Source organism: Sesamum indicum, linkage group LG10, assembly GCF_000512975.1.
Source record: "Sesamum indicum cultivar Zhongzhi No. 13 linkage group LG10, S_indicum_v1.0, whole genome shotgun sequence".
Lineage (NCBI taxonomy): Eukaryota > Viridiplantae > Streptophyta > Magnoliopsida > Lamiales > Pedaliaceae > Sesamum > Sesamum indicum.
Window position 1 is genome coordinate 4,199,542 of NC_026154.1, and position 23,775 is coordinate 4,223,316.

Below are 23,775 nucleotides of genomic sequence, written 5' to 3' on the forward strand. Positions count from 1 at the left end.
AGAAGACAACAAACACAAAGAGGTTTTAAATGAGGTTGTGAAATTGCTTAAAGGGCGACCTGGTGAAGGATCCACTGTAGATGTTGAGGATGTTTGGTTTGGAAGTGGTAGTGTGACTACTGCAATAAAATCAGATTACTCTGCTAGCATTGGTGCAGATGGAAGGGCTGGCTATTCCATAAGAGGGTTAGTTAATTTGGGGAATACCTGTTTCTTTAATTCAATAATGCAAAATCTATTAGCTATAACTAGCTTGCGTGATTATTTCTTTAAATTAGACGAGTCTGTTGGTTCTTTAACTGCTGCTCTGAGAAAGCTTTTCCTTGAAACCAGCGGTGAAGCTGGCTTAAAAAGTGTGATTAATCCTAGATCTTTATTCGGTAGTCTTTGTACCAAGGCACCCCAGTTCAGGGGATATCAGCAACATGATAGTCATGAGTTGCTCAGATGTTTGCTTGATGGTTTGTCAACTGAAGAGTTGAGTGCAAGAAAGCATGCCAAATCTCCTCAGGCTTCAATTGCAGATCCCACATTTGTGGATACCATTTTTGGTGGAAGGCTTTCTAGTACTGTTAGTTGTTTAGAATGTGGGCACTCGTCAACAATTTATGAACCGTTTTTGGATCTCTCATTGCCAGTTCCTACCAAGAAGCCTCCAGCAAGACGGGCCCAACCTGTCACTCGAGGCAAGAAACCAAAAATGCCTCTAAAGAAAAGTGGAAGAAATCCCTCCAAAAATAGCAGAGAAGCATGTAGTATACCAGGACAAGGTGTTTCTAACCAATCAACTGGTGGAAACTCTTTAGGTGAAATGCAGTCTATAGCACCACCAGCAGAGCAGTCGGTGCTTGCTTTGGGTGATTCTGCATTATCAGATCCCACTAATCCAAACACTATAGCTCTGGATATGGGTTTTACTGCTCAAGACCTTTCAGCTATTCAGAACCCCCAAGCAGTTCAGAATGGAGAGCAGTCAAGCCCTTTAGATAATTTTACATGGTTGGATTACCTTGATCCAAGTCCAGACTCGCATGATATTGCTATAACTTCGGAAACTGATGAAATTGCAGCAATCCAGGGTTTTGCAAATGAAGATATTCTCCAAAACGATGCCTCATTGTCTATCACTATGGACTCTAGTATTGAGAGTACTCCAGCAAATGCAGTTTCGGCAACCGCCTTGGATATTGCTGAAAATTTAAATTCCCTTGAACCAGGTGCATTAGCACAACAACAAAATGCTTTTTCCCAATTTGAGGACAAGCAAAATGTTGAAGAACAACTGGATGAGAGACTCTCCCCTGATGTTTCAGTTACCGTTGGTGAGTATGACACTGATATAGGTCATAGCTCTGATAATCCAGTTTGCTCCAAAGATTCAAGTACTTCAGGGAGGGATAATGAAAATCCTTTACAGGTTCAGGACTCTGAGGTTATTTTGCTTCCCTATAAAGAGGACTATTCATCTAATGTTGAGTTAATGAGAGCAGAAATTGATGTCTCGCCAGCAGTACTTGCTGATGAACAAAGTTCCTTAGATTTTGATGGATTTGGAGATTTGTTTAATGAACCAGAGGTTTCAGTGCAGCATAAGCCTTCAAACCATCCTGTTTCTGAGGCAAGCGATATCGCTAAAAATGGAGTTATGGGGAATAGCAGTGAGTCTGATCCAGATGAGGTTGATAATGCGGATGCTCCGGTGTCTGTTGAGAGTTGTTTGGCTTTCTTCATGAAGCCAGAGCTTCTTTCCAAGGATGAACATGCTTGGCAATGTGATAATTGTTCAAAAGTTTTGCGAGAGCAAAGAATTAGATTGAGATGGAAATCTCAAATGCCTATATCAGAAGTAATGCCAAATGGTTATGAGAATGGAAATCCAAGTGGTCTACTGGATGTTGGAAAGACTTGCAACAAAGTGATAAGTAGGACTGGAGATGTGGAAGAATACGTTAGCGACCCTTCTGATGGCAGGTCAGTGCCACAGAACAGGGAGATTTATGTAAATGGGAAATGCATGCTTGAGAAGGATCTGGATCCGGAGAATGAGATAAATGTGATTGATTTCCAGTCAGAAATCACAGAACCTCAGGTGGTAACTCCATGTCATGGTCAGTTAGAAAGTTCAAGTTCCAGTAATCAAAATCTTAATCCTTGCCTTGGGAAATGCGATTCTGATAATGGATTTACAGAAAGTGATATACTGTCAGCCAAATGTGAATCAGAAGTAGGCGAGCAAGAGGAGGTGAACTCGGAGAATGTGAAAGTGAAGAGGGATGCGACTAAGAGCATACTGATCAACAAGGCTCCTTCTATCTTAACAATCCATCTAAAGAGGTTCAGTCAAGATGCTCGAGGGCGATTGAGTAAATTGAATGGCCATGTGAACTTTAAAGAGACAATTGATCTGAAACCGTACATGGATCCCAGGTTCAATTTCACTTTGACGTCTTGTTCTCTTCTGCATATTAGTTATTAGGTGTTACTCATGATTTTTGCTATAGTAATGCTGGTATAATTATTCATTTTTATAGTTCCATTGCTCTTCTGTGCAATATGGTTGCTACAACTGTTACTTAAGCATTTACCTTTTTTTTCTCTTTGCTCTTTCAACTAACTTTTATGTAAACAAGGGAGCTAATAGCTTTTTATAACTGGATATTTGGACGGGATCTTTTTTTCTGTAATGGTTCAATTTTCCTCTTCCAAAGCATTAAAACCTGTTGTCAGCTCCTAGCTGGAGGTTTTTTCTTACCAAAGCCTTTATAGTTAACCTCTTTATTTAGTGTACAAACCTGGGACTTGCTTGCTAAGTATGCATAAAGAAGTGTGCTGCACCTGCTTGTCATGGTAAGGCTGTTACTGGGGAATCAGCAACTGTTTTTTCTTGTTCTGAATTTGGGACCAATAGTTCGCAGTTTTTGGCTTCTTATCTTCCCTAGGCGGCTAGGCCTTACATCTTATCCATTATCTTTTTTATCCTCTTATTTAGTAATTTGGGGTGCAGTATATCTGTGAATGATTTGTCAAACTATAACAAATTGTTTCTACTGAAAAAGGTTTAATATACAGATGGCGAAGTCAATCATCTATACATTGTAATTCTGATAACCACGAGGGGCCTAGGGCTAAACACTGAGTTAAGTCTGTAGTATGCAGAACTTGACAGTCTAGAGAAACTTTTGGTCACCTAAAGTATGTACACTCATATTTTCTGAGGTGATGCATGAGCTTGGTTATTTTAGCATATATAAATCAGAATGATTAGAGTTATTATATCGTTGAATACAACCTCAATCACTATGATGCCACCAACTGCACCACTTGCTATGAATTTATGAGTTTGAGCTTCAGTGAAGGTGACAGCTACTTCCAATGCCTTATTACAAAGATCATAGTTGGTTGTTCAGAAAGTGTGATATTATTTTGATAAAAGTGTGTTACGTGAAGTAGAGAATTGATGGTTTGCAAATGAACCGGACATCTGAATTTCGCGCCTTCTTGCATCAAACAATCATTTAGCTGGAAATTATAAGCTTTCCTTAAACAATTATGATGGAATGACAAATGAAAGAAAGAAGGTTGACTTTTGCAAATTCCACTTCTTTAGGTACAAGTAAATGGATGTTGAAATTGAAGTTGGCTATTGCTGTTTCAACACCTCAGCACCACCTAGGGACCTAGCTGAAAATCCTATACCTTATCTCTAGTGTCTTTAAATTTGCAGGAAATTCTGTCTTAAATCCTTGGTTCCAGTTCTGTGTCATGTCTGATATTCTGCACTATTTTCTCTGCAGGTGCACTGAGAAGGATACGTTCATATACCGTCTAGTCGGAGTGGTGGAGCATACAGGATCCATGAGGGGTGGGCATTATATTGCATACGTGAGAGGTACTAAAAACTTTGGGAAATGCGTTTGGTATCATGCCAGTGACGCATATGTCCGCGAGGCTTCTTTAGAGGAAGTCCTGAGAAGTGAAGCCTATGTTTTGTTCTACGAAGGGACTTGAGGTTGGTCGCATTTTGTTTTTTGATCTATTTTTCTTCTCACATTGAGAGAGGGAGAGAGAGAGAGAGAGAGAGAGAGAGAGATTAAAATACACAATTTTTGAGGTGCACTGAGCGCCAAATGTGTAATTTAACTCGGGTGTTACCTCCCCTATAAATCTGCTCTTTGGACCTTTTATAAGGTTCTTAATAATATTCAGTATTCGCATTAAGAATGATATTTGAGCAAGCGATTCTTTACTTTCTCTGTGTGCTTCTTCTATTTATTAACTATTCTTTTATCTTTCGGTTAGTTACATTTTCCTTCCGCTCCTGATAAGAACATTTGATGTTTTTTTAAAAAAAGCCTAATTAATTTGCAAGACAAATGAATCTGTTAGTGGGAGTGATTTATTGAACTCAGAACTTGGTCCGGTTGCTAACAGGCTTCAAAGAGACCCACTGGAAATAAGCTGTGAATTCTAATTAAATAAAAAATAACGAATAACTTAAATATATAAGAATAGAAATTATACACGTAGGCTTGATGAATTTTAATTTGAAGATTGGATTTGGAGAAAATTTCAAATGATCCGTTTCCAAAACAACTTAAAATCATCAATATTTAATAAAATATATTTAAAATTAAAAGCAAATAATTTGAATTTAGAATTATTGAAACAAATTGAAGAATTTTGCTAGTAGGACTTAGAATCCTTCAATTAAAACATAATATAATTTGTATTCGCAAACTTGCATCTAGTGGCTTAGTCTGTCTTATTGCGAATGAGAATGAGGGGTCTTAGAGGTGAAGACATGGATCACACTATAGGTACACTTCATAGCCAACTTTTGTAGTTTGGTTTGAGCATTATTTTCTGTAAATCTCAGACCCCCGTCCCTTTTGTTCTCCAATTGCTTACTTATGGGACTCTCTCAGCAAGAACCAAAAAGTGCAATAATCGCAATTTAATTGTTTTCTTCTTTCCTGCGCTGCAGAGCATCAATAAAAGACATTGGAACCCCAACACTCTCCCCTTCGGAACACAAACAAGTGCACAACTCGCACACAGAATGTTCAGCTGTAAGCCGATATATCATATTGGTCATTACGATATTTGGCTCAAGAACCACAATTTGCACAACTCGCACACAGAATGTTCAGCTGTAAGCTGATATGTCATATTGGTCATTACTATCTTTGGCTCAAGAACCACGGAGATAGAAGAACTCTTCAGAAAAGCGAACAAAAGATTTAAAAAAAAAAAAAAGAGAGCAATGGAAATACACACTCCATTAACCCTGAGAACGTACTGATTTGAAAAAAATTACCATACAAACTAACAAATTCTGCTCGTTCACTATATCTTTAGATCCAGCCAGCTGTGACTAATTATATATGAAAAGAAACCAATAATTCCTGGACATCTATGCAGATAGAATTTCAGGAGAATTCAAGAAAAGCAACCAAGAAATGCAAAAAAAGGGCCCAAAAATAATTAAAAAAACATAGTACTTTTCATCAGACTAATCCCAACACGAAAAATTACTAGGAAACACTAGATGTTGCCTCTTGAAGAAATAATAAATAAAAGTTTCTTACAGCTACACAAAGGAAAAAGTGCTGAAAGTTGTGAACTAACATAATCGGGTGCTGGTTCTCCAGTCAACAATTTGCGTGCAAGCTGGCCAAGCTTTTCCAGATGCCCCACGGCATGAAATTTAACATTCTCAGGCCTGCATGCATTCTACGTGCAGACAAGCTCAGAATGTCCTGCACAGTCTTCAAACATATCATCAGTGACTTAGCAGACTGCTGAATCCATTCAATGGCTTGTACCACACACACAACGCTTTACTGCTTCATAGCCAACTTGATATAAAGAAATCACTATAGACGCCTGAAAATATAGAAATATTTTAAATCAATCAACATACACCATAAAAAATTAGAAACAACAGAAATACACAGGCATCATATACTACAAGGAACCAAATAAACCAGACATCTCATCAATGACTATGAGACACATCAACGACTTGAGACAGGCACACAAACTTCTAGCATCAGTTGCATAAGAGTTACTTTTACTTATTTCCCAGCATCAATAGCTAAAATAGCAACTCTTTTTCCTCCCTGTTTAATTTTAAAGACCATCCACATTTACCAAACTTCCCATTTTGGGAAGAAAATAATAGAATTGGTAAAAGATCTAACCATCCATATATATATTTGCTCACTAAGATTACCCTTGACAAGATTTAAAACTTAAAAAGGAAGAGGAAAATGTAATGAAATGCCGGTAGAAAAATACAAAAGTTTTATGGAACAAATTAGTCATTCCAGGCAAGAAAGTTGAGGGAGAGAGTTGATATAGAACTTCAGAGGATAGGGAAAAGAAAAAAAGGAGAAAAGAAGAGAACTGAGTTCATATTAAGAACTCAGTCCAAGATCAGACACTTTCTGTACTTGGCCAAAATTGACCCTTGCATCTAATCATTTTGAAGTTTTTAGAGCAAAGAAACAGTACAACTACAACCCTTGACAAATGCTCCTATTTGATAGAGGATATCTTGACTTCTATAAAATAAGAAAAGTCAACGTACTCTTTTCTTTTCTAGCAGAATTACCCTCTCTATAAGCATTAATGATTATATAAATTTGAAAAGTTATATATCTTTGATCAATAATATTATATTATAGTTGCATAATAACAATAAGATGAAATGTACAATGCCAAAACTGTAAGAATCAATTTGTACCTTACCAAATCTGAAAACCTAATTAATTAAATTAATGAGGCCTACAACTAGCGATTAAATCAATCAATTGTTTACTTCTAGAAACAAGACAAAAAATTTGACACAAGAAGAAATTAAGACATCCTTTGGCCCATAATTGGCAATTAAATCAATTATTTGTGTATTGTCAGAAACAAGACAAGGAATATGGAATAAAAGAAATGGAAACATCCTTTTAGGAGACTGTCAAAGCACCAATCTAGCATGACAAAAATCTAAAGTTAAAAAGGGGACCAATGGACTAAAAAAACCTCTATTTAACATCAATAGAAATCTCACCTATTTTAAGTCAGAAAGGAGCCTCAAGTGATTCATCCCAAACATCCGCACTGCCATTAGAAGCATCTTCTGTATCTTCCTCCATAGAAAGCCTAATGTATTCTCTATGTGCAAAGCGATCCCACTCAGTCAAATGTGGGTTCTCACGCTCCTGTCCAGGTATTAAAGTGTGAAAAAAGAATAAACCTTGAAACTCTGTTGGAGCATATTATAAACAGCAATTTCATCAAACATCCACTAAGGAATACCAAAGTTGCATCAACTTTACCTGGCGAATTAGGAAGGGATCACGAGTCTCAAAAGCCATGAATTTGTTTAGGTTAAAAAGGATATTAAAAACACTGCCTGAAAGTTTGCTTCCTTTTAAATCATGTAATGTAAAATAGCTCTCATCCTGCACAAGAAATAATGTGATTTCAAGCACTGTTATGATAGGTCGATTCCAATATTCCACAGAGACACCAACTCAAACATATATAGAACCTAACACAGACAATAGAACACAATCAATTTCAACCATAAAATTCCAAAAGTAGTATGGTTCAGTTCTCTGAACCATCACTAAACCTTTTCACATTTAGAGCTTTCAAGTTCAACATATCAAATTTAACAAAAGACGAATTTCCAGCTGAATATATAACCCTTTACGAGTAAAACTTGAGCCCTGTGTCTCTGTTGGAAAAGGTAAAAAAATACCAGCAGATAAAAAAAATCCGGCCACAATATGTGCAATGTTCTTTTCTTATTAAACAATTTTATCTTTGAATATATAGATACCACCTCTAACTAACACAAGAAGGACCTTTAAAAACCACGTTACAACTGGATAACAAATGTGAAGGGGAATAACTATGGTTGTCGAAAAATGAACAAGAGAAGATCATTGGGATTTATAGACTCCATAAATCAACAGCAAACAAAGGCATGGGCTGGACCAGAAGCATTAAAAGGACTTCGAGTGGCATGATTTATTTCAGAGAAAGAAGAGAAAGCAAATAGGTGGAGAGCCAACAGAAATCCTCCAAACACATAAAGCATACCAAGGATATAAGAAACAAAAACAATTGAGTGAATACAATCGACTGGAAGTTCACCTCTGGGTGAATCATATCAACTATCTGACACAAAATGTCCTCAAAAAGCACAGGCTCTTGTGCCATGCATTCCATTCTGTGCAACTGCTCCTCATAAAAGAATTGCATTTCATTCCTTGTAATAACTCCATTTCCATCTAAATCTATGCACTTGAACCTGAGAAAAGCATTAATATTTAGAATGTAGAAGAGTACATGAAATAATAAGAAAAAAAGAAAACAAAGTGGCCACAGTGGACTCAACAAATAACTCAAAGTAAAAGAGGAAACAGACAAAATGAAGTGCCTGCTAACAAGCATATTAGAAAGGATAACAAAGAATCAAAATCTTTTTGGGCCACTAGTGAAAGGGCTGAGTTGTGACCCACTCTGATCACTACCAACCCTGCAAGCCACATGACAAGACATTGTTACAAGAATCAGGCTCCATTCCCTGATTAACCTCTTTTCCTACATTATGGAGGCCACACCTTCAGCAAAGGATAGACACAAACCTTGCGAATGATATTATGAAAAAAAGCCTTCGATATACAAAGTCAAGATTGATAACTACTTCTGTTGATTTTAACTTGATACATACCAATACTCAAGACTAGGCTCAGATGATTTATCCTCCTCTGACAATATGAAGTAAACAAAATCTTCATAGCCCATCTTTCCTTCAACCTTACTGGTGAACTTTCTGGGAACCTTGGAGAATTCAAATATGCAATACTTAGAAAGATGTCAAAGCATCCTAAGAAATAGGTCAATCTTTCCGTAATAAAGCAGGCAATGCTCTTGAATAGGAAAAGACAGAGAAATCAGATACCTGAGAAAATATTCTATCAACAATCCTGTAGGTAAGGGCGTGGTTACCATATCTGATGAGGTTCTCCTTGTCAATCAAAAAATCATGATCTGTATCCAGCTCCCAAAACTTACAATATATCACGTAAAAATGTTCATAAGAGAAGTACCTGAAGCAAAATGGGAAGACAGAGAACGCGAAAGAGAGATTACGAGGATTAGAAAGAGATGTGAATGCCGTGTATATATTTACAAGTAAACTGCAAAACATACAATGCACACGGCAATCTAGACTCCTAAACAGACTTAGATACTCTTTCATAATAGCTGCTAGGTAATTTAATACCTTCAAAATATATATACTGCAACATTGACAAGAAATCTGATCTCAAGCAAAAAAACTGTATCTGGTGAGAAACTTGAAGATATTCATTAATTATGTTTTCATCTCCATTCAAAAACACTACTGCACCCTTTTCCGATCAAATCAGGCTGTTAAGCATATAATCAGTACAGGAGCTTATGAAATAATGGTACAATCCACTAGCATGAACAAAAAAAGTTAAACTAGAAAAGCTCTTACAAAGTAAAACAAACCAAGATTCTTTTGTACTTGCCTCAAGACTTTGTTAATATCCTCTTCCTCATCTGCATGTTGCATTGCAGCAATTAAATTCGAACGTTTCAGCTCCCTGAGTGTAAGACGACCATTACCCGATCTATTCACGTAGTAAAATATTCTGTATATTACAGTTTCAGCTGGACATAGACGAATTGAACTGTTAATTCAATCAAGGAATTTGGGTTCTTACGAAAATAGGAAAAGTCAGATTTGAACATCAGCAGGTCAAAGAAAGATGGCAAACAGTCCAACCAAAACATTGATACTTGCCAACTGACTAGCAAAACCAACATTGCCTAGGAATAAGAAAACAACTATAGGCATTGGACAACTATTGAAAGATCATTAAAAAATTATGTTGCAAATCATCAACCAGAAAGGTTGCCTTCTAACTAATGTCCGAAACACAAGATGAAAACTAAGAACTAGGGTGCAAAAGAAAACAGAAAAGAAATTATGGAACAATGAACATGACAGAACGCAGGGCCTTTGACAATCATAGCTATAGGGTTTAGTTTCTATGAAATAATGTTATTTTTATCCTATAGTAAAATATAAGCACTTTATCTTAGTGCTTTTCAAGAAACAAGGATTCACTTATCTAAATATGAATGATATATCTCCAACCTAGAAGCATTCAGAATATAAATGCTTAAAAGAGAATAGGATAGAGGATAGCCATGAATGTGGATAAATGGTTAAATCTACATGTATATACATTACGCCCACCAATTACTACAATGGAGAAGAGATCATGAGACTGCTCATGAAGAATGCTGACAAAATCTCTCTAGCATTTCTGTCCAGGAGGAAAAAAAGCATATAGCATTACGATCTTTATATTTTCATGATCACGTTTATCATGTACTGTATCACTTTAGAGACAATCATGTCTGTTCCAATGGTATATACACCATGTAATGTATTTTTATAGAACTTGCCAATTAAGTAATTAATAATAATTAACAGATAAATGAAGAGGTATTGCAGAAGTGCCTCTAATAGTCCCTAGTTTCAGGCATTTCTCAGCATAGTGAAGACGATATATATTTCCCTCCTGTTGCTTGTTGATGTTTCCATCCACCAACAGGAGGAAATCACAGATTTCTAAGTATAGATTGACCATTGTTTCTCCGCATTAAGCACGCCTGTCAAACAGGTAGGTGCGTGGTATACCCACGGCAACCTTTTCTCCTGTCCTAACCACCCTGGTAGAGGCCTCATGGGTCTGTCAATTGGTTATGACCAAGTGGAACTGTGTTTCCCGGCTGGATCAGCTAGTGTTGCATTAGAACCCCTTTCTAGTATTTCTGCCTTGTTGTAAGCTTAAAAAAAGAAACTCCAAAGAATCAAACCGAAAAATTCAAGCTTGTGAATATTCACTTCCTACTCCTAAATCAGCAAATAACCTTTTGAGAAATAAAACCTCAAATGTCTCCACTCCTCAGAATTTGTTTGGTGTCTATTGATTAGACAACCAAAATTCTCTGTTTGGCCCCATGCAAAAATAAAAAACACCTATTTTTGTTTCCATATCTACACCACCATTTTCAAACCTAATGCACACATTTGTCAGAGCAGGACCAACATCATTAGTGTTTGACAAGACATTCCACTAGTACAAAGTAATTAAAATCTACAAAGTACTTAAATAAGAAACTTCTCTTTCTAATCTCACAAGGTAATGAGACCAATAATAAATTAAATAATAATCTTCATCCTAACATTAGTTGAATTGTTACACAAAGAAAGTATTGGAGCCACAAACTATCTAAAATTATCATTTTCAATCCTTTCAATTACTAGCTCTCCATATAATCTAAATTTATATTCATCTCTACATAAAAACAAATAACAAAACAAAAACACTTGAAAATGGGAAATTACGATAAAAATGAAACCAGGAGTAGATCCAAAATTACAAAAATGGAGTCAAACACACCCCTATTTTTAGTTAAATTACTAAAATAGATACAGTTGATATAAAGAGGCAAAAATTTCAAACTTTCCCACCTTAAGAGCAGCAACTTTGAAATATCACATGAACTTATAGATACATTGGCATGATTATTACCCCTACAGGTGGAGTGGAGCAGGTAAGAAGTTTAGGTAGAGCACTGGGTCAGATATGGAATCGGTCAGCTCCAGAAGAGGCTAAAAAATGTTGGTCCAAATTGGGCCAGATCGGATTTAGGCAGTGAAATATAGAAGACATTATTAGAACTTCTTTTGCTTAATCAATACATTTAGTTTCAAAATAGAAGCAATACCAGACATATCTCCATACTCCGCATTCACAATTGTAACATATCAAGCCAAATAAGTTAAAAGTGGATCAACTAATATATAGTAAGTCATTCCTATTTTCAAATGCTTTTTTTAACATCCATGAGTGCTGTAGTAATTTAAGTGGCCACACATCACTTTCATCAGTTAGAAGACGCTTAAATGTAACTTTTCATATTTATGTATTTTTTAACTTCTCACGGGTGTATTAATCATTTTGTGCTAACATATAATTTTGACCCTTTTGCAGTGTAAAATACATTCCACAGGCGTTGTCTTCAGTATTTGAGGGGTATAAGTGCCATTCCGCAAGTTCCAAGACTCTATTGAGCTATCATTTTGTATGCTCATATTTTTTTGTGTCATTAAGAAAGTTATAACAAATTTTCATGCTTATTCATAGTTTTAACATTTTCAGCATATTTACTTCTTTTACTTATTATATTATATAAAATTAAGAGCCAAGATATTTCCACAACAATAGTACTTTGGTCATCCATCAATTTTTTATGTTACCAGAAAACAACATTGTGGTATGATAAAATGGCATCACATGATCCTTCTTTAAGATGGAAATGTTTTCAACTTCCTGTTAATGGCTCACATTGAGAACTAGCAGCTTTCTTCTGTGGATCCCATTTATAGATCTTTTTTCCCATCTGGCATTCTCCATCAACTCTTCATATTTTCTCCATTAATATAAACAGATCAACCTCACCTCTAACTCCCCCACCCCCCAATTTGGTTTTACTTGTTGAACCCACTGATTGCAAAACCACCAGTGCACAATCTCTCCCCCAAACTTACATTCTTTTGTTGTCAACTTTTCTTCACAACCATTTTGTTTCATCCACCAACGATTTCTCTTTCACATTGAAAAGATTTGTTTTATTCCAGAAAGAGAAAAATATATATATGTGCTGGATCAAGCTGGCTGAACAGTTGCAATGGTGGGAACATGTAGGCTTCCATCCAACTTTTAGTACTTCAAGTTCATGATTTGAACACATAACATCAAACAGCCAAAACTTTTGATAGGAAGAAGTAATGAGATGAACTGCAGATGCATTCATTGGTCTTACTGCTATACCTGTGAGGCACCGTTGTTAGTCAAGAAATTCTGTCATGCTGACTTTTGTTTGGGAAAATTTTTCTATTTTTTTAATTTTTATCTTTAAATTTCTTAGATATCTTTAGATTTAATATTTCACCACATTGTTGCTTGTGTATTTGAATTTTTTTGTCTAAATTTCGTAAAAATTTGAATTAGTTAAGAAAGCAGTATGTTTTAGGGCCATGGATGACACCAGTGTAGCACAAACATCACAGGTGAGAGGAATATAGCATGACGCCATTACTAAGAGCAGGCAGCAAGAGGCCATGAATGATTGCACTGCTGATGAGAATAATGCAGCATGATGCCATGCTGACGAGAATAGTTCATAATGCGACTATTAATGAGAGCAGTACAGCATGTGGCTGCTAACATAAGCAATCAACAAGTCGTACCATTTTGGTCCCACTTTGACTAATTTTAGACCCAAACCCAACAAGACCACCTAAATCATAACTCATTTAGTTAGTTGGCTTAGTTTATATATAACTAGAGAGATGAAATTATTCACTGAAACTTGTAATGAGTTAAAGAAATGTAAAATTATTCATAATCTCTTTATATTAGTAAACTTTAATATTTTGAGTCTGACATTTCATCAACCTACCACTCAATATGCACAATGGCTAGCTGGGCTAACCCAACCTAGGATAGAATTGAACCAATAAAAAAATGGGCTGGTTCGACCCAAGCCCGTCTCGAACCGGTCCACCCCTGGGCCGGTCGCAAGAATCAATACTTGAGACTAGCCCAAACCCAGTGGACCAGGTGTCCTGGTCATGGACCGGGCCTAAGCTGGGCCTGTTGGGCTTTTTTTTAAAGTTTATTATATAATCTTAGCTATTATTTTTCTATATATAAATTTTTGTGTGATTTAATTTATTATTCATTTATTTCAAAAGACTTAAGTAATTGTTTATAAAAAAACCTCAATATCATAAAAAAAAAAATAATAAACAATCCCATCCGGCATCCGAGCCTGACGGAGGCCTGGTTCGGGCTTCAATCGGGCAGCCCATGGGATGGGCCTGAGTTTAAAAATGGGCCCAATTGGGGCGCACTTAGAGGCCCAGGACCGCCCCAAGACTAACCATGAATAATAGTGGGCCGGTCCTGGCCTAGGTTTTTTTGGGCCGGTCCGTGCCGGTCTATGGCAGACCCCACCCACTGTGCACCTTGACCTACAACCAATAAGATCCAACTCAAACCAACACATTCCAACCAAATCCACAATTTTTTTAAGATGCAACCTAACCCAAGTGTCCACACCCACATTGCCACTTATAACTGCGGCAATGGAAATCTTAGGAAAAGAGTTTCCAAATAAGACCTGCCCACTAAAAACCAAGCATTGGCGGTTGGTGAAAATTCTTTGGATGAGAATACTGCCGGTAAACATTATAGAATGTTGAGATTTTTGTGAGATATGAGAGTTAATGGACGGCCTATTAGTAAATCATTTTTATTTTAAGCTAAAAACTCTTTAGGGGGATATAGGGCATCTTCTTCTGATAGTGAGAAACAACAAACACAAACACATCTAGAGTTATAGAGAGGGAAAAGAAGAAAGATATAGAGGATGAGGATGGAGTTGGTAGGAGCATGCAATGTGCTGACAGCAAATAGAAAGAGGGGACTCATATGGGATGGGCTTGGGCTCATTACAGGGTTTAATCCTGATCCAATCGATTTAAATGATTTGACTAGTTAATGGCCCAAAAAAATATTTGGGTAGTGAAAACTATCCTAACCCATACCTAGTCATTGAGTAGACATCAGCATGGATATAACTACGGTTTTCTGGCATGAGTGGGCCAAACCCTACTTTTTACAGGCCTTGTAAAAGAAAATAAACAACCACCGATATTTATTTGAAAGGGTAAACATATCAGTCCGTCAGCAGTAATGAAACCAGAAAGCATGGGAGTACCAGCCTTTAACATGACAACCTACTTAATTTTCTAACTAAGAAATACATCAATCTCTTGCCTAGCCTCAAATAAGCAACATGCGTAATCATAACGGCTAGGTAATGGCCATAACAGACAGAGAGTTCCTGAAGGTCAGGTGTCCTAGATAGCAGACATTGGTCGCAACAATTCCAGTAGAAGAGTAATAACTATATGCTTACCAACTCCCAAGAACGAGCAAAAGATGCACAGTATTTAGCGCCAAAAAATAAAACGATTTGGAGCTGACAACAGTAACAAATAAATGAACAATAAAGGAGAACATATGATGTAGAACATACCATATCTTTCTTGAAATTCAGGTGTGCTCTGCAGGAACTCTAATCCTGGATGAGTTACCAAAAGTTCCCGAAGCACAGGTTTGAAGTCATTCTGTGTCAAGGCTCATAATTGTCAAAAAATGAAGATATTAATAAAAGCTTTCAACAAGTTAAGTTCTGAAGAACAGTCTTAGTGGTGATAGTTCATACAACCTGGACCAAGTATTTGAGATCCGGTTGCTTCAAGATTGTGTATAATTGTGTTGCTATATCTTTTGTCAACATATTTCCATTGATCCAATAGTCAACAAACGCATCCCTGTGTGCATATAAGTCGAAATAAGAGTACGTATATCAACTACAAGGCCCATCTAGAACATGAATCAATACATACAAATCCACCATAATTGTTGTAATATTCTTGGGTCAAACTTCCAACAAGATAATGTGACCTATAATATAGAATCTACGGGATGATGTTTGGCAAGTTTTGTTTTATTATCAGAATAATCACTGTTGGTGCTTATTGAATTAAAATCTTTAGTAGCTACTGTTCCTCATTGCCATTTGTCTATACAAAGTTTAAGCCCACATGTAAGTAGTAGTATAATGTAAAGTTAAAAGCATAACACTTGTAGAAACTTCTTTCTACATTTGAGCTTGAGATTTAGCCCGAGCTAGGAGGATATAATTCAATGAACCAAAAATGTCATCTATTTCTGCCCTTTTAATAGCTAGAACAGCTCTTTCACAATCACTGAAACTCTGGATATGTCATTTATTGGTGATTATGATTTGAAATTACTACCACACATGTTGAAAAAAGATGCCTGCAAAGAAGTCTTGAGAAGCCCCAAAATGTATGAACAAAAGAGCATCATGGCAAAAATAAAGTCAATGCCTGAAAGCATGTTCACAAAAGTCAACAACAGCATGCTTAACCCAAGAACTTAGAAATCAAAGTTTAAAGGCATGCCTTGTTCACACTAAATAAATAACGTTGAATTGCTAGAGCCACATATACCAAACTCGATAACTTAAGAAATAACAATGGTATGGGGTTTGAAACCCTTCATAAATCAAATGCAGATGCAAGTAGGCAAAGCATTAGTCTAGGGACGAAAATCTTTCATATCCTCTAAACAGAAACTCCTTTTGATTCATTATCTATTATGGATATGTTTCCTCAACACACTAGTGGTAAAAATAAGGCAAAGAACTCAGCCATTGGGTGCAGTGGTGCGTATGAAGAGCAAACATGAGTGTAAAACAAAAACTTGAACCACTCTCTTGTAACTGGATTCCCAAGACTATGTGTTAATTTCATTTAGTCAGTTTCAACAGGATGAAAGTAGTGTTATATATTTTTCAAAGAAACGGTAGTAAGTACTATATCAGTAGACAAAGAATCAGGGGAAAATATAGCAGCAAATGTCTATGAAGAATAAAGTAAGCCATCCAAGAAAAAGATGCAGAATCAGGGTTGTGAACATTGGAGAAACACACTTCCACCTTCCATAAGCTTCTAATAGGTATGCAGTCTTAGTGATGCTATCTCACATTAATGTCCAGCAAATACAACAAAAGATTGAACTGTGTATCTTGCTAAATAGGCTTCTTCAAGCACAATTGAAAAGGCAATCAGGAGGAAAATATCTAATTCATGGAAACAAGAAAAGGAGGCCAAAATTAACCACCAAATACAAAACGAAATCTTCAAGGAGAGAAGCTGTGACATCTCTTATATGGCTTTCAATTCTTAATAGAACAATGCATATATCATGGATGCACATCATGGTTTTAATCCTGGATCCCCTTGTTAAGATATCAAAATAGAAAAAGTTCAGCCATCAGCAGCTTGTATACAGAACAACTGGGAAACAACAATCATGGATATTGGTAGGATTTTCAAAAGTAATCGAACATTAACTCGTTTGTTTGTCTATTGTCAATAAGGAACTGAGGTTTACAATCTGTTGAGCTTATTGACACTGCCAAAGATGCACTTATTTTGTTATGTTTCTTCTCTAGTAAAATTACTGAATTGATGGGAAACAATGCTATTCCTATGGCAACAACTACGGTTTAAACCATAGGGCTGCCAAAAGAGAAGATAAGAGCAAAAAAATTTTGCCTTGTGCAGGATGACGCCAGAACATGACTTACCCACATGATAAAGACAGATAATTGTGAACACCAAGGTTTAACGATCTTGCATTTGTGCACTTCAAAATGAAAGAAAGTACCATAATGTTTAAATATTAACCACACATGCTAACTGCATGACAAGCTGCTTTTGTCCAAACTTAAAACTTAACAGAAGTTCAACTTTTCAGAATGGTCACTTGTTTGGGATCAGGAGGTTGGCTTCTTTTATTGCCACCAATGACATTTAAAACTTATTGGTTGTTTCACATAATCTGATGGTTTTAGTACATAATTGCAGCATACTAGAAAGACTTGTCTTCTTGCTTTTATCAGGTAGATATCTTTTGAATTTTTTTATAAACAAGGTTATCATTTCCCAAGGCCAAGGGCTTTTTCTTTCTAGTGATTTCTGAACATATATGTGTATTTTGGATAAAAAAAGCAATGTGACAGCTCAATCATGCTAAGTAAAGCTGCGCTGGATAGTTGAGACAAAGCAGCTAACACCCATAACTGCGCATTAAGACTCTAGTGGCAATGAATGGGGATGGACTTTACAAGAACAAAGCACAGAGGTGTATTGGGAGCCGAAGGTTTGCATCAGTTTGCCTGATGGATGAAGAATGCAAACAAGTGCAGCAGAAATCCAATGGCCTATGAAATGGTGAGACACGGATGTAGCAGTCAGGCAAGCAGGGCCATATATTGCGTCACCGGAGGAAAAGGGAGGAAGGATAGGGAAGAAGACAAGGGTAAATTAGTCATCCTCTATCAGATACTTCAGACTAATAAACTTTGTGCCAGTAATTTGAGAAAATCAAGCCTTTATTCTTGTGATTGCTTACATTACGCTTCATTAATTGACAGCACAGGTGAATAAAGCTGGTATGATTGCCAGGAAGTTCATGCACTGAAGACACCCTTGGCTAAGAGGATTACTAATGTTTCATTTATAATGCTATCTGATCTTAATCAGGAAATAACACGTGACATGACTGGTACGTTTTCCAGTTTTTGATGCCATAAACCACAAAACAGTCGCTACACCATTCGTCTTGCTCAGCATGGAGCACGTACATAAGAAGTACACATCAGATACCAGGTAATGTTGGTCTCGTCTCAGCAATCAATCTCACAAACACCAGAAACATAAATCTCGATATATTCTTTTGAGGAGAGGCATAACAGGATTTTAGTATTAGCAAAGGGTTGCCATGCACCACAGCACACAACAAACCCAAAATTTGAAACAAGGAACTTGCAGTCAGTAAAGTTCGCTGCATGTCGCGCTACTTTCAGATCACATGTGAAGAATGTCATAAAATAATGCATGCTAACATCAATTTTTGGCATAGTTATATTAACTTCAAAAAGAAAATTGCCTCGTTAAGGGCTCACTTGCCGCTTGCCCATGGAACTCAATACATACTAATCACATACATTTGAATTATTCAACAGTTGAAAAATGAGTAAGGGATACATGTGATATGACTTTCATTTAGTGTATATATTCATCTGATTTAAGCTGATCTCTTGTCATGTCTCTTCATTCATGAAGGGAAGGAGACAAATCTACAAATAGAACAGTCTATTGCAAGATTAAGGCAAAACTGAGAAGGAGAAAATCACAACAATCACCTGGTCACAACTCCAGTGCCGTCAACATCAATCTTTCTAAACAGTGCTGTGGAAAAGAATGATGGAAGCTTGCAAATTTCTTTTGTTACCGGTTTAAATTCTGAAACCCAATAAACATGTAAGTATATGAAAGTCAGTGAAGGTTAGATAATCTGTTATTTTTCTTTGCAAGTTCATATGCATTGGTAGATCATGGAATACTAAATACTCTAAGAATCTATAAACATATATTCTTAGGCCAGCTCACCGTGCATTTGGAGTCCATCCATGTGACCATAAAAAAATTGATTGATTCTAAACAAGCACCGCTCTTTCAGTTCATTCGGTGCTGGACGGCCATCTTGGAAATAGAACTGCAATAATCACAAGTCATATTGATATATCAATTTTCATTACCAAATATCAATAGTCATTACCAACACAAAAGGAAGCAGCAGTCTTCCTAGTAAAAAACTTTGAACAGTGTCCAATAGATCAATAAGTTCAACCTGAGGTATAAGCTCCTTCACGGGCTCATTCACTAATTTTAAGGGAGAACCTAAAGCAGATGGGCCTGCCCTCTGTTTCAAGATCCGAGGAGATCCTGATGAACTTCTTGGTGAAAGTGGTGGTGTACTGCCAGCAGGGAACATTGAAGGCAATGAATTGCTAGCTGCAGCATTTACACTAGATGAAGTCCCAGCAAAATTCAATGGTCCAGTTCCCTTAGCATTATTGAGCAAGCATTTTACCTGTAATTCATGGGCAGATCTTTGTGATATTGGATTCTAGTTTCAACAATAATGACACTGAACAACATAAATTCAAGAGATACTGAAACAAGCCATCAGTTAACTTGCTTTTACCTGCACTTTGCAAATTATATAGGGCAAAGATATACTGCACTGAACTATACCCCCTCTATCCCAAACTTATTACTTCTCTTTCTTTGTCAAGAGGCTTCAAAATGCCACCCCTAAAAGCCCAGGAATGCATCTCACACTTTGGTTTCACTTGGTATAAAAGATCTGGGGGAAGGAGACATACTTCCCTTATTTCACGAGGAACTGAGAGGATTAGACGGAGGCGTGAGACAGCCCTTCTTGGCATAATCTCAAAGTTCATGTTTTTCGAGAAAGAAATGAATACATAACAAGGACTTGTACATGGACACATACACAATGATGTTTAAATATTTAGGACAAGACATGACTAGGAGCCACCTGAATAGGTATATAGATATATTTTAAATACATATTATATAACATAGAGGCGTTAGAGAGATATTCATTTTTTTTTGTATTTTACAGTTGCCTTAAACATAAACAATTGTTGAGCTACACCTTCTGGAGCCATAATATAAATACGATTTCCAAACTAAAATCATAACAGCACAACATAATTTAAATACGATTTCAAAACTAAAATCATAATTGTATTCATGGCCGAATTACAACCAAGGGGATTATTGCACACTATAAATGAAGGGAGCAGTTTCAAGATGATATAGGAACTTATACATCATTGAAGTTTTCTTGGTTTACTTATCCTTTATTCTCCAAATGATGTAGGAAAATGTTGGACATGGCATGGTGTCATATCCAACAGTATGCCACGTCCGAACTGGCATCCCTTTTTAATTTTTTTTGCCTTTTATGACATACCAAAGCCTATGTACAACACATGTTGGAGCTTCGTTGCACGTATCATGTATGTCATATCCAACACATGTCAAACACTACTGGAGGGATTTTCCAACTTCCCTTCCAATACAGGAGGAAGAGAAACCACTGTAAACTGGGATGTGTATCAAAACTTATAACCTGTTTTTCCCTTACCAAAAAATTAAGAGTAATCTGAGATACATCTCTGTGTAAATTTGCAACTTTCTCTAGTACAAATTTCTAACTTTCACTTGCCACTCCTTTTCACAATATCAAAAAGGATTCTATCCACCACTTCCGTTACTATGGCTTTTGGCCCAAATCATAACCCATAAAGCAAAAGCTAGTCGTGTTTTAACAAAAACCATCACCAATTTAGCATCAGTAAGCTAAAGTTAAAAAAATTACTAACAAAGTTGGCTAGTGTAGAACCATTAGCTATACATTATGTGGAGCTTTCATTTAGTGGGCTTGCCAAGTAAATTAGTTAAAAAGGGGAAAGTGAAGAAATAAAAGAAATCTGCTAACCAAAAAAGCAGAACAATATCACCTTTACAAGATCATTACAGAAACTTTTTCTCAAATAAGATTGTTAATGCTAACCATTTTTCCCCCTAATTCAGTCTGAAAGTTAGTATGCTATAAAATATAAATGTATCATCACTAATCAGCTGATGATGCCAGTTATCCATGTAAAAGAAACAACCCTCTTTAACGAGAGTAGGCAAGGTATTCACAATCACATTTGACGGTCGGAGCCAATTTTGAATTCCTTCTTCGACATAGAAGGAACAGATAAATCCACTAAAACTAGGCAGCTTTTCCGTTGCATATAATTCCAAATTTATATCCCTGTTTTTAAGCCAAACTATCGCAATGGTTTTCAACAAGAATCACCATCAAGATAAATCAGAAAAAATTTCTTTCCCCATCTTTGTAATATCCCCTGATAGACCAATGCGCCCAACAAACATCTGTCATTTATACTAATTGCTTACTCGTACCCCAAAAATCAACTAACCTAAACCACGAAGTTAGCACAAAATACGTACCCCACTCATGAAGAACCATTAACAAACAGTAATGCGGAGAGTACGAAACATGAGCGAAGAAAATAATTACCAAAGAATTGGTTTCAGGAAGCGAAAGCCACTGATCAAAAAGCTTTTCGGCAACATACGGGTTGGCTTTGATCGCCAAAGGAGAGACCTCCGGAAGCTGCAAGAGCTCGGCATCGAGGCACGCGACATCGCCATTAAAATCCAAATCCATATCTCTCTCGCAAAACTCCTCAGATGATAATACTACTCACAACCCTCAGATCTTTATACGCTTCTTGAACCATCAAACAGAACCCAAGAATGGCCCGAAGCGAAGCAGAAAATGCTCGAATTTTTCTCCACTCACGGATCTTTTTAGATTCCAAATCAGCGGCACAAAAGAGATTCCAGATGCGTACTAGTTATACCTACGCAGCATTTCGGGAAAAACGAAAACCAAGAGTCCGATTTACAGTAAGATTGGAGAGACGAAAGTGACAGAGAAATTGCAAACCCTTGAGAGCAGAGAAGCGGTGTGCATCTCTTGTGTGCCTGCGCGTGTGGGTGTGGGTGTGGGTGTGGATGCAGGGGAAGAAGCAGATGAAGTAGAAATAACAATTACCATTATTTTTTATTATTTTATAATAGCAACAACGCTTTTTGGGGTTAAATCCCATTTTCTAATTTACTATTTGAGTCCCCCTATAATTTTTATCTTGCGGGTAAATTACGCTTTCAGTCCTATCTTAGGATCATAATTCATTTTGGTTCCTAAATATTTTTTAGTCACAATTTTGATTCTTACTTTTTCTTGAATTGTTATAATTTTAATTCAAACATTTAAAAAAAGTTAAAATTAATTGGGGACACAACTGTATTAAAAAACTCAGTCAAATCGTATTCGACTGTCATTCTTCTTGAAAAACATGATCGTATTATTTTAGAGAGATAGTTGGGTGCTCTTACTTCATTTAACATCTATAAACGAGGGCATGCCATTTTTTTTTTTTTTTGTACTTTCTCTCTCTCTTTTTGTGTTTTTGCTCGTGGAAAAGAAAAGAATAAATTGTGTAAAATCCCCTATGATATGTGAATTTAGTTAACATACCTGTAACAAAAAAGGCAAAAAAAAAAAAAAAAAAACAAAACTTTTTCAAAATAGTATACACTTTTTCTCTTATAACTAACGACGTTAAAATTTAGGTATTTCCCATTATACCATTTTCTTAGCAGCCATTGATCTTTAAGAGTTAGAACATAAATAATTCAAATTGTAACTAATTTTAAAAATACATTTTATATTTATATATATCCACAAAAGCGGCGAAACGTAGCCGCCCAACCTCTTGGCGGGGGTGAGGTTCTAGGCGACCTCGTTATTACCCAACACAAAAAGGGAGGACAGTGGACCGCTCTCTCAATGAAATTGGTGACATCGTTCTCAAATTCGTCCGATAATGACACCCTCTAGATATAGTGACCTACAATCTCCCAAGAAAGAAGAGGTGTGCCATCCCGCCCAACATTGGTGACGACGACACCTCCTAGATTCCGGCGACCTTCAAAGAAAAGAGAGGGTTGGGCAATTGGGGCCGTTGTTACCTAGCTCTCGTCCTAGTTCTTGTGGTGGTTGGCAATGGTGGCCAACGGCCAAGGGGAGAGTTAAAAGATCCAAAAAGAAAATTGTAGAGCAAATATATAAATATATATATTGTTTTCTATTTTTCAAAAAATAAAACACAATATTTTTTTTAAAATATAAAAAAAAAATATTAATGCTAATAAATTTATATATTTTAAATATTATAAATATTATATCTACAATAATTTAATATATTTTTTTTAGTATTAAAAATTTAAATATTATTTAGAGTAAATAATATATCTTAAAAACTTGATAGTACTTTTGGTATTTTGTTTAACATATTCTACAAATAAATATAATTAAAATATATTTAAAGTAATTAATAATATATAATTATTACCTAACACCAAATCACAAAAAAAAGAAATCGTTGATAGTATCACAAGCTCTCACTTTTTCTTCTTTTTTTTTTTTGGGTATAGTGTAATAGAGGGCAAAGAGGTCGCTTCCTCTCCAACAT

The 23,775-nt window shown here is 36.2% G+C and overlaps 2 protein-coding genes across 2 annotated transcripts in view; one reads left to right on the forward strand and one right to left on the reverse strand.

The window, feature by feature from the left end:
* Positions 1 to 4,224, forward strand: part of LOC105171897 (ubiquitin carboxyl-terminal hydrolase 2) — a 9,040-nt gene extending 4,816 nt beyond the window's left edge. The window contains 2 exon segments of the mRNA XM_011093153.2: positions 1 to 2,427; positions 3,795 to 4,224. The exon segment at positions 1 to 2,427 is cut by the window's left edge and continues 12 nt beyond it. Of these exon segments, the coding sequence (XP_011091455.1) occupies positions 1 to 2,427; positions 3,795 to 4,008 (2,641 nt within the window). The 3' untranslated portion in view covers positions 4,009 to 4,224.
* LOC105171898 (serine/threonine protein phosphatase 2A regulatory subunit B''beta) lies at positions 5,310 to 22,274 on the reverse strand. Its single transcript, XM_011093155.2, has 13 exons — positions 21,753 to 22,274; positions 19,476 to 19,718; positions 19,235 to 19,340; positions 18,988 to 19,087; positions 15,415 to 15,520; positions 15,223 to 15,313; positions 9,567 to 9,708; positions 8,972 to 9,119; positions 8,741 to 8,850; positions 8,161 to 8,317; positions 7,335 to 7,460; positions 7,067 to 7,217; positions 5,310 to 5,886 (listed from the first exon to the last, which is right to left on the reverse strand). Exons 1-12 carry the CDS (start codon positions 21,900 to 21,902, stop codon positions 7,077 to 7,079), a joined length of 1,620 nt encoding a protein of 539 aa, XP_011091457.1. The 5' UTR covers positions 21,903 to 22,274; the 3' UTR covers positions 5,310 to 5,886; positions 7,067 to 7,076.

Coding starts and splice junctions, on each gene's coding strand:
- LOC105171898 (XM_011093155.2), bottom strand. CDS start 21,902: ATGGATTTGGATTTTAATGGCGATGTCGCGTGCCTCGATGCCGAGCTC. Junction 19,341..19,475: donor TGAAGGAGCTTATACCTCAG/GTTGAACTTATT, acceptor TGATTATTGCAG/TTCTATTTCCAAGATGGCCG. Junction 7,218..7,334: donor ATCCCTTCCTAATTCGCCAG/GTAAAGTTGATG, acceptor ATACCTGGACAG/GAGCGTGAGAACCCACATTT.